At 35.8% G+C, this 12,241-nt stretch overlaps 1 protein-coding gene across 1 annotated transcript in view; it reads left to right on the forward strand.

Annotated features, from left to right (window-relative positions):
- The window catches only part of PUDP (pseudouridine 5'-phosphatase), a 51,186-nt gene that overhangs the window by 23,611 nt on the left and 15,334 nt on the right, over positions 1-12,241 (forward strand). The window contains exon 5 of the mRNA XM_031557255.1: positions 7,222-7,451. Coding sequence (XP_031413115.1) covers positions 7,222-7,451 — 230 coding nt within the window. The remainder of the gene's footprint in view (positions 1-7,221; positions 7,452-12,241) is intronic.

Genomic DNA, 12,241 nt, shown 5'->3' on the forward strand with positions numbered 1-12,241 from the left:
AGCAAAAAGAAAAGATGTAATTTGCTTAGGTAACTAAAAACTTGAATTTCCTTCACAGCCAACTTATCTGCATGTCTCTCTGATCCTTTTTATATGCAGCATTTTTGAAACTGTGCCTTTCTCGCATGTAGATCCAACTAAGACTGTAAGCCTAGTTAAACTCACTAGGAAAACAAAAATGATGGAGGGATTTATTTTTCATTTTTTTTATGTCAAACTTCTGCAGATATGTGTCATGCAAGAGAAAGAAAACCTTAGTCTGGGTTTAAAAAATGTCGGATAGATAGATCGGTGGTGGAAGTGTTAGAAATCACAGAGGAGAGTCACTTTAATGGAGCAGCACATGTAGTAGATGCCACTGAGTGAATAGTTTCCATTTGCTGGGGATAATGTTAATGTCAGTAAAGTAGCTTGAGTACAGATGCAGAGAGGTGATGGAATAAATTAGCCAAAGGAAACATTAAGCTTTGCGCTGTTTCTTACTTCAAAACATGAGTTCTGGGCTTGCTTGTCTATTATAGATGAATCAAGAAAAATTCTTACTGAGGTAGACATTTTTATCATTGCCAGAATTGCTCAACTGGTTACTCTTTCAGTTCAACTGTATACATGGGATAATTTTCTTCAGACAATTCTCTAAAGCAGAATTAATGTTAATGTAAATACTTGATTCTTTATGCCATTGTGAGGATCAAATTCAGCTTTGGTCACTGAAGTAATGGAATTTGTACTTTGTACCAATATATGAGATAGAAGCTGAATGCCATGAATTTTAAGAAAACCAAGTTGATGTTAGGTATTAATCTTGGAAAAAATTGCACTAGCTACTTAGTATTTTGTTTAATTTTATTTAAGGACTAACCTATGCTTCATTCTGATAGCCAGAGTTTTTTAATTGATACCTTTCTCATGTACTTTTATATCTTCTGAGAACATTATTTAATATAAGCCTTCTGGATTTATTCTGCTGCTTTTTAATATTCTTTAATTAAGAATGAACATCATGCAGGTATTGTCTAAGATGTAAGGCAGTGGTGATATTTTAGGTTTACAGTGTTCTATAACTAATCTGGTGTTTCAGATTGTAATAGGTAAATACAGGAAAGTAAAAGTTAATTGTCATGATATTGGAAGAAGTAAGGTGATTCTGACATGATGAGCCTCTAAGTGGTCAACTTTTGACAGCTATTAGGCAAGTGGCATTCTAGTTTCAATCTATTTTGACAATTTTTTCTGGGAAATAAGATTTGAATTTTGATTGATAAAGAACAGTGCTGAATGATGCACTATTTATGCATCATATTTATTTATTAATATCATATTTATTAATGCTATGCATTTTTTCCAGCTGTGATAAGTCTGTGAGTTCCCAATCAAATAATTGACAGTTATGTTATTGCTGATTAAGGATGGTATGAAAGTTTTGCCTGACAGTGTGTTCTGCATAAAAGCTTTCAGAGATACTAGTATCTGAAGGTGCACATTGCAAGATTTCGATATAGCTAGGCTGACCAGCAAGCCTCAATGTATCAAACTCTAGTCAAATAGAGTTTTAATCTATGATGAGAAGAGAATCTATGGGTGTACTGTTAACATAAACCTGGAATATATGCACAGCCAGAAAAATCTACCTCCAGTTCTACCTCCAAGTTACACAGTTGTCAGTAGGTACTATTGCCATGTCGAAGTTAAGAAATTAATGCCATTCTTTCATCATTACAAAGCACAGATGCTTGAGGATTCTGTGGTGGTGTGCTTTTTTCAGAAATTTTCCCCTCCTGGGTCATTGTGAGAACTGGGTTTTCTTCCTTTGCAGTTCCTTTTCAGCCATTGCAGAATGTGAAGTGGAAACCATCTTCCTGTTCAGACTATCTCGTGTAGACTGGAGAAGAGATTTTCAAAGCTTAGTTTTTATACTGAATAAAGTGAATTAGAAAATACAAGAAGAGAATTAGTACAAGTTTCAATAAGAACTTATTCTAGAGCTGTATGTCTTCTTTTTTTCTATTTAAATGTTAACAGTTCTAGTCAACCAGCATTCTAGTTTAGTTTGCTTAGCTATTATTTCCTCAATTAGCATCTGTGCCTTTTACAATGAAATAGACTTCCTACCACTTCCTACCATATTTTCTTTTCCTTACTATTATTGTTTTAATATTGTTTTTTTTTTGGTGAGTCCATGCTGGATTCAGTGAACCTGTAACTCCAAAAGATCTATCAATTAACTGCTGCACATTGGGAGTGATCATGTCTGTTTGGCTGATTTCAAACATTTGGCCTTTGCAGTAAGTCCTGAAGAGCTGCAACCCCAGAATGCTTTTACCAAGAAGTCATAAAAACAGTTGAGAGAGATTTCAAATTATGTAAAATTCAGCAGTTTTTTTTTTTTTTTTTCCTCTGGGCTTACCTGTATCAGAATGTCTATACTATGACAAAATTATTGGCTTGATAAACAAGGAGACCCTATGCCTCTAGAAGAATCTTTGGTGCTCTTCAGAGAGAAGTAAGATGAGAAGATAGAATTCTTCATTATAACCAATTATTTTTTCAGGTGAGGAGTAGGTTATTAGTTTCCATCTATACTTCTGAAACTCAGTGAGAAGATAATGTACCATTAAATAAAAAAATAGCTTTTTTTAAAAAAATGATATCTCGGAACCAAAAAGAAACAGGTAGATATGAAAGATATATTTCCACAATCTCACGAGATTCATGGCAATTACACCAAGTGTTGGATAGTCCCACCTCCATCGCTCTATCACCATCATAGCAGCAATACTGAATTCACCTGAGAATAAAGAATGTGCAGGTAATGAATAGCACTGTTCTGATGGGCTTGGAACTCTTTCAGTACATAAAAATATTTTAAAATCAGTTTGTGGCATAGTGAACAGTCGGCTTCTTATTGTTCTCAGTAAGATTTATTTTCTCTTTAAGTACTTTTTATGCTTTGTTGCAGTTGAGATTTTTACTTTAAATTGCTTTTAAGATCTTAAAGGATTATTATTGAATCGGCTAAAAATCCAATCAACTTGACAAAGCCCTGAGTGGCAATGTTAGCTTTTCTTTGATTAAAAAGAGCAATGAAATCTTGAAAAGCTTCGATTTGGATCTGATGTTATATTTAACACAGTAACTGTAAATGATTTTTAAAAGGAAGAGCAGTCTTTCTAGACATAAACTATATTTATTTTTAAGATATCTATTTGTTCACAACTGGCCGTAAATCATACAAGACAAGCATAATGCATGTACATAGTTAATTTAAACACGTGAAGTACTTCTTCTCTAGACATCTTCTCAGAAGTGAATGTTTTCTTTCTAATGTCCACTGAAGCCTCACAGATGACTACTTCTGTGTAATCACTTGTAGATTTGAGTGTGGATGTCTAAAGTACCTTGTTTTTTGTGACCCAGAGGTCAGGTGTCCTCTGCACGAATGCTGTTAGTGTGAGTAGAAAACTGTCTCTGGCACAGTGAATGAGGAGCAACAAGTGTGATGTATTTGAAGAACTTCTTGGAGTGCTGAAAGTCAGCAAGAAGAGAGTGAAGTTGTATTTGTGCTCATAATTTGCTGACAAGTTATGTGAAGGAAGTACATGGTGACCTGTATATCTCTTCCAACAAAAATTTCAGTGCACGGGGCAAAAATCTGTTGATCAAGATTGTTCTCTAAAAAAAAGTCTGTAGCCATGTTGTTTCTTCCACAGAATATGCTACCTCTCAGCTACAAGACTTTTCAAGCACAGTTATATTAGCATTGGCTACATAGTGTAGATAAACTCTGGAATTACAGGGGACTGCATAACAGTTAAACTGTTAATTGGATGTCATTAGTATACGGATGATAAACAGAGATGAATGAGAGATAGAGTACATGGTTATGTTCATGAAAGAATTGGTCACTAACAATGCCACTGTTTATTCGAGACCTAATTTAATTTAATTAGGTTTTGGGTGTTACAAGTGTATTATTAATTTTCACATCATAATGAATAATGCCATTTCAGTGTAAAATGTGGTAACTATTAAAGAGGTGAGCAGGGGGCTTCAATAAGGTCTAAGACCCTCATAGAGATACTACTGAAGCATGGGTTGGATGAACAGACAGTGAGGTGTATCAGAGGATAATGGTCAGTGATATGAAGACTAGTTGGAGGCCAGTAGTGAGCAAAGTATCTCAGGGGTGAATAGTGGGTCCAGTCCTGCATTAGTGATCTGCATGTTGGGATGGAGTGCACCTTCAGTAAATTTGCAGATGACACAAACCTGGGACGACTGGTATTCTTGTCTGCATAGAATCACAGAATGGCCCCAGTTGGAAGGACATCAAGGATCATCAAGCTCCAACCCCCCTGCCACATGCAGGGCCACCAGCCTCCACATTTAATACTAGACCAGGCTGCCCAGGGCCCCATCCAGCCTGGCTTTGAACACTTCCAGGAATGGGGCATCCACAACCTCTCTGGGCAGCCTGTTTCAGTACCTCGCCACTCTCTCTGTAAAGAACTTCCCCCTGACATCCAACCTAAATCTTCCCTCCCTCAACTTAAAAACATTTCCCCTTGTCCTGCAGCTGTCAACCCTTTCAAAGAGTTGATTCCCCTGTTCGTAGGCTCCCTTTAGGTACTGAAAGGTTGCAATGAGGTCACCCTGCAGCCTTCTTTTCTCCAGCTCCCTCAGCCTGTCTTCACAGGGGAAATGCTCCAGTCCCCTGATCATCTTCATGGCTCTCCTCTGGACCCTCTCCAACAGCTCTCTGTCTTTCTTGTGCTGGGGGTTCTAGACCTGGACACAGTACTCTAGATGGGGCCTCACAAGAGCAGAATAGGGGGGAACAATCACCTCCCTGTCCCTGCTGGCCTCCCCTCTTCTGATGGAGCCCAGGATACCATTTGCTTTCCAAGCTGCAAGGGCACACTGCTGGCTCATGTTAAGCTTTTCATCAGTCAAGACCCCTAGGTCCTTCTCTGCAGGGCTGCTCACAAGGACTGCTCCTTCCAGTCTGTATGGATGCCTGGGATTCTTCCGGCCCAAGTGGAAAACCTTGCACTTTGCTGTACTGAACCTCATTAAGTTCACCTGGGCCCACCTTTCAAGCCTGTTGAGGTCCCTCTGAATGGCATCCCTACAGACAAAATATGCCCAGTATGTCCAGAAAAATGATTCTTCCCCTCTGCTCAGCATTGGTGATGCTGTTGTGTCAAGTTATGAGGCCCCTAGTACAAAGCAAGACATGGACATACTGGAACGTCTACTTCAGGACCACCAAGGCAATCAAGGAGCTGGACCACTTCCTTTGAGTAGAGGCTGAGAGCTAGGGCTGTGTCTGGAGAACAGAAGGAAGGGAATCTGAGTTCCTGAACTTTTGCACTACATGTTTGTATTGGTCACTGAAAAGGAAAGTGTGATAATTAGCCAAAGGATTTTGTTGTTCAGAATATTTCTTGAAAATATATCTGTAGTCTCAGGAATAGTAACTTCTTCCTATTGGTTTAGGTTTTGTTTGATTTATTTTTTCCCAAAAGTTTCTAATTTCATTGACATTTATGATTTATCTGTTTTTAAACATGCTGATGTTTAAAGTTGATCCTTCCTCTTTTCAACTTACATATCTGAATTTAGTGTACAGTTCTTTTCACCTAATTTTATTTCCAATAGTCATCGTTGTGTAACTATTACATCAGAAATATAGTAAGTATCTGTGTCTCTTCTAAAACTTAATATTTAGAGGGATAGAAGAAATAACATTATTTATCTCTTTTTTTTGTTATTTAAAATGAAAAGAGTATGTTTGAAAATAAATCATAACAATGTAAGAAGTTTCTTCCTGATCTTGTTACAGGAAGAAATTATGCTGTATGGCCTGGGTTTTTAATTGTATGTGTACCACATCAGGAAAGTCTTCCATAACTAATACTGAAAAAAATAGAGAACCGTTTTTCTTTTGATCCAGTAGGAGGAATAGAAGATGGTGCCAAGAAGCTTAACAGATCAGTCTCTGTGTGGTAGATAGATGTTGATACTCTATGTTTGCTACTAGGAAGTGAGTGCAAAGGAGTGCACTCTGTTTTTTTTTTTTCTAATCCATTTTGCTGTTTTTGCACATATAATTTTAAAATGATTACTTGAATATATTTTTATTGAAGTAAATTTTCTGAGTAATGTAAATCTTTGTTCTCTGACAGTGTTAGGTACAGCTATCTTATAGGTAGGAAAGTCAAAAAATGAAGGTAAATACACATGCATTTATGCACTGAAATCATGACCTGTGCTGAGAGCATAAAAGAGAGAACCCTGTGTAAATAACCTTTCAGCAACAGCACTTTTCCTGTGGCTGTCTACCTCCAGTAGAAATGTAGAGTAAACATGCACTGACAGATAAGCTGAAGCTTTGATGCAGCAGGGCTGAAGACAATTAGCAGTCTAAAGAGAGGTATCGTGTTCAGAATGCTGCTATGAAAAAGCACTGAAGGCTTTGCATGGGAGATTCAAAACTTGCACTGAATAACAAAGCGTATTTCCTTCTTACAGTGACTGCTGTATTTTCACCATTCTTGGCATTAACCTTCACTAGAAGATTGAAGCAGATTAAAATTTCTATCTATTGTGGTTAAGGTGTTCATTACTCAGGGTTCACATCATCAATAGATAAAGCTCTGGTTTTAACACCTGTGATTGACAGCTTCACTTTTCTGTCCAATTGCTTTATCTAGTAATTATAAAAAACACTAAGCACTCATAGGGGCTAGTTTAAACCAGTTAGATACCTGCTTCAGAAATTAAAGACTGTGCCTGTCCATGAGAAGAGCATATTTCTTTGATATTTATTTATTTATTCTTTTTTTTCCAAGAACATAACTCTAGATATGTTTGAAATAATAAATGTTTATAAAGTTGAGGGCATCAGGTAAGCTTCTTATGGGCATATAGATGCAAAGGCTTTGAAGTTATTTTCAGCATATTTTCAGAAAATTATCGTTTGGTGTCGGAATCATTGTATACTTGAAGGAATATTCCTTGATGGAACAAGAACATTTCCAGATAGAGCAAGAAATCTCTTTAATACTAACCAGACAGAATAGGTTGTTAAATTCAGTTAGACAACATTTTTGAAATATTGCTAAATATGTTGTAAATAGGCAGAAATTTTAATGCATATAACTGCAAATATGTATATATAAATATAGAATAAAATGTACATATCTATTTGTCTTGCAGGGGTCAATAAACTGATCCAACATTTACACAAACACAACATACCCATAGCTGTTGCCACTAGCTCAGCTGAAGTGACATTTCAGATGAAAACATCCAGACACAAAGACTTCTTCAATCTTTTTCATCATATTGTGCTGGGAGATGACCCTGAGGTGAAGGGTGGCAAGCCACAGCCTGATGCATTTCTAGTTTGTGCAAAGAGATTTCACCCTCCTGCACCTCCAGAGAAGGTAAGGAGGCGATGGAACAAATTACCCGAATAATTTTTTTTAATATTATAAACATTTAGATTAGGATTTTAAAAAAAAATTGAAAAATCAGCAATGTCTTCCCCACCCTCCCACTCCCCACCCAGTGGTGCTTATATTGTTTAAGTAAGGTTGGTGGAAAGTGTCATTCCCCTTCACTGTATTATAATATTTGTAATGCAAATTACTCTGATTTACTGCATGGTACTGTGCATAGGAAAGTTCAGTGATTTTCCTCTCTGTATAAATCTTCAAATATAACTTCACTACTCAAAGTTTACGAAGAGTTATTTAAAGATGGATCAGCTCACTTTTCACACCTTCCTGGCTGATTTAGCTAAATATTGAAGATACTTCTTGATAAAAAGAGGGGTATATATTTTTTCTAATCCATCTCTTTCCTTTTGCATTCTAAATCTCTGAGATCATATTTCTTGTTTTCTGATTTAAGACTGGTAAGTTTGAGCAATCTGTAGCAATGTTTAGTTTCTCCTTCATAACTTTGCAAACTTGATCCTGAAATAGAAATCTGTAGGGAGAATATCTCAAAGATAAATTGGTAGTGAGAGTATGTGTTCACTTTTATTTCAAATAAAATTGTCGTTCTCCTGAAAATATTTTTTTCACTTCTTGTCTATCCTGAGTGAAACATAAATCCTGATGTTTTGGAGTTTCATTACAGCAGAAAATGCATTGCATACTAATTTTTAACTTTAAGTGTTTTAGACTGTGATTACTGATTTCTCTGTAGGATTGTTGAGAAAAAAATATGTATGCAAAGATATAAGGATTGAGTAGTTAAGATTCTTCAGCCTTTCATGTTCTAAGTTTTCACTCAGAGACCAACTGGTATTTGTGTTTTCTTGGAATGCAAAGTGAAATAATTTGCAATGAATGTGTCATAATATGAACAGTGTTAACTAAACTTTTTTTTCCTCTTTTCATTCTGAATATGTGAATCAACTTCTTTTCAAAAACATACCCCAGTGTACTTGACCATTTGAACTGGAATTCTTCAGTCTGGAGAAGAGGTGGCTTAGGGCAGACCTTATTACTTTCTTCAACTACCTAAATGGAGGTTGTAGTTAGGTGGGGATAGGACGCTTCTCCCATGTAACTGGTGAGAAGAGAGGTAATGGCCTTAATTTGTGCCAGAGGAGGTTCAGGTTGGCTATTAGGAAAAAAATTTTCTCAGAAAGAATCATAATGCATTGGAACAGGCTTCCTGTGGAGGTGATGAAGTCACAATCATTAGAGGTTTTCAAGAAAAGGGTAAATGTGGCACTGAGGGGCATGGTTTAATGGGCCTGGTAGGGATAGTTAACAGCTGGACTAGACAATATTAGAATCATTAATACTGGAAAAAACCTCTGTTTCTATAAGGGGTCAGAACTCTCATGAAGAATCAGTGTGTTCTATCAAAAAAATTCCAAATGATTTAAATCTCTCTTAATTTAAAAGTGTATTTCCTAGCATTTTATTCCATTTCAAATTAATTAACTGATCTCACAGTTATGAATATTCTCTGCATCAGAGCTCATTAAAATTTTTCAGACTGATTAAATGGCATTAGAAGTTGAGAGTCTCAGTGGACTTCTTATATCATAGAAAAGAGAAGCCCAAAGTGAAATTTCTGGAGATGCTGTATCTTACAAAAGATATGATGAAAGAGTAAGATAAATTCAGGACATTGTGACTGTGGTGCAATATTAGTCTATATTGCACAAGAAAGCAGAGGATTTAGAAAGCTGGTATATCACTTAATGTGACCAGCATTACTATGAACTTCTGTAAAAAAAAAGAATATCAAAAACCAAGTTTTATTTCTTATGCCTTTTTTCTTTCTTCTTTGTTTTCCTCTATTGAATCATTCCTGCTGTGTGCATATAGTATATGTATTTCAGTCACTGTGGTTTTCAGATAAGGAGTTATTTTATTAGTATTATTTTTGTTATTTTTTATGTATATCTGGAAGTTGAATTTATTGAGTACTCTAAATAAGATAGAGAAATTACAAAGGCATGAACAGTCATTCTAGGCAATGCACTGAGCTGTAAATTAGAATCCCTGCTGTTGAAATCATATATTTTAGTCATCATGTCTGCCTCTTTTCCATTTTGTAAATAAATTGACGCATACTTTTTTCTGAGTGTTTGCAATTCAGAAATCAGCCATTTTATTTTAGAAGTAACAAAAGCATTAAAAGAAAAATATATAGATATTTTTCATTGTAGTTCAAAAATTCATAAATAGCTGTCTCTTCAGCCTTTGCTTTAGTCTAGTTTTTTTAATTAGGCCTTTTGTACCAATTTTTCTTTAGCCAAAACACTCTTTCAAATATCTATTTCAAATATCTATATAATGTAAGTGTCCAACCTTTTGAATGCATTGAATGAAGAGGAGCTGGCTTGGACCAGTGTTTCAGTTGTTTGGCTGGACTGGTTGGTGGGGGAAGATCCACTAATATGTTGGCGTGTTGGCGGGGCTTGGGACACATTGCTAGCTGTCCCACATGTTGTATATGTCTGCTGTAAGTCATTTTGACATACCCATGTTCTGCTGGCCTGTCTTCTTGGAATCTCAGTTTTTACCAATTATTTTTAGCATATTGCTAGATACTTGCTTTTTCCAGTGGAATAACATCTGACCATAATGGTCTTAGTAAACCTGACTTTCAAAGCATTAGACTTCAGTCAGTGGCATAAGCAAATGATATTTGTAGTATATTACCATTGTTCTAGATGTGTTGAGAAGCAAATACATCTTGTGTCAGGAGTCACTTGCAGAGTGAAGAGGGAAAAATGTTTAATATTCTTTCTAGACTCTGGTAGTTTTTTAGATGGAAGACAGATTTTTTTTCTCTCTACTGGTCATTGGTGAATTTGGGTAAAGCTGTCAGTAGATTGGAAGCAGTAAAGAATGTTCTGTGTTTTGCTGTTTCTCACTGTCTCTATTATCCTTGCTGCATAGTGGCCAAATTTTTTATGAAATCGAAAAGACCCTTCCTTGGTAGCAGTGAGGACACCAGTTCCTGGGATATGGCAGATCTACTGAGTGACTGGCTCAGGGCTGTGAATCCACTCCTCTCTGTATAAGATTTTGGAACCAGTCTTCCTGTGTATGTGCTATGTATATGCTCAGATTTGCAACAGAAGCAGAGTTTGTTCCCTTGACAGATTAAGGTTAGGTATGACAGCTACTGTATTACTGTTAGCTTATGAAGAGTGAGTGGGAGATGAATGAAGTATGTCACAGCATTTGTATATTCAGATTATTTTGGTTGTTCCATGCAGAAAGTAAATAAAATCTGAAAAAGTGTATCAGCTGACTTGAGATCAGGACGTTTCCACCTGTCTGCCTTCTAGCCAACATGATGTCCCAAACATATTAGGAGACTCCCTTTCTTGCTCTATACTTTCTTGAGAAATGAGATTTTTTATTTTTTCTGTGCATCCAAAATTGCCCAGCAGTAGTCACAGTTTGTGTCTATTTCTCATGATCTAAATATGTCTTCTGGTTATTTGTTTGCAAACCATAATCAGAAAAGTCATCGCAGGTCACTCCTAAACCATCAAGAAATCTTGACTCCATAGACTTGTAGCAGAAATCTGGGACCATCATTTCTCTTCTAAAGCTAACCTGAGGAGAAGATTGCCTTAATTTGGACACTGAATTTTATTTCCTTAAAAAAAAAAATACGGAAAAATAGCCTCTAGATCACTGTTTAAATTGACAATTCAGTCTTCCAGTTCTTGTGTTTCCCTAGAGAATGACCTACTTACAATAGGAAATACCAGCTGTTGTTTTCTCCAGAATGTTTCTTACCACAACTTTTTTTCTGAATGCATAAAGCTTTAATTGTTCTTGCTTTGCACTATGTCTGAAGATTTATTTACAGACTACATTTGAGCAAGTTTTAATTTTATTATTTAGAATTGTTGCTGGCATAGCTCTCTGAATTTTAATGATTATGCAACAATGTAAAATAAGAGTGTATCTTTAATATTTTTGTTTGTTTTATTAATAGAAATTATATATATATGCAACTACTTCATCATGATTCACTGAATCTTACTATAAAATCACTAATGAAAGATTCTCCATTAAAACTTATTCCTTCCTTGTTATATTATTTCTTGTATGCTCTAGATAGGTGTGTAATTTGTTATATTTACTGTAATCTTCCAGAAACTGGCCATCATCCCATTCTCAGGCAGATCTACTGAAATCATCTCTTTTTTCTTCTATGTTCACAAACTATGACTCCAAGCATATAGAACTTTTTTAGTACACTATTTACAATGTACAGTCACCATTCATTTTAAATAATATGCTGTAGTAACTAGTTCGTGCCTGATCATATAGTATCACACAAGGAGAATTTTAGTATCATAACTGCATGTTTCCAGAAATAAACTGGGGGGTCTCAAAGACTGTTTTAAGAGGCAAGTTAAGATTTTCTTTCTATCTTTCAAGTTAGAGTGGGCATGAAACTAGTTTATCTGATTCAAATTCCTTTCTCCCAAAAAATTATTTTAAAAGGGCAAGCTAGTACTTTTAATGAGTATTAAAGGAATTCAATCTTTGAAATAAAGAAACAGAGATTTTTTTGTGTTATTGGCTTATTATCTTGTTATCTATGTATTTCATTGTCTACACAGAGACAACTACCAAATCCCTCATTGACTGGTAAAGGAAACACAATACTGGGAGGTGCAGCAATGACATCTCTGTAGGATGTCTAAGATAAACTTAGCGCATGTCCTGTAAAA

Source organism: Meleagris gallopavo, chromosome 1 (assembly GCF_000146605.3).
Source record: "Meleagris gallopavo isolate NT-WF06-2002-E0010 breed Aviagen turkey brand Nicholas breeding stock chromosome 1, Turkey_5.1, whole genome shotgun sequence".
Classification (NCBI taxonomy): Eukaryota; Metazoa; Chordata; class Aves; order Galliformes; family Phasianidae; genus Meleagris; species Meleagris gallopavo.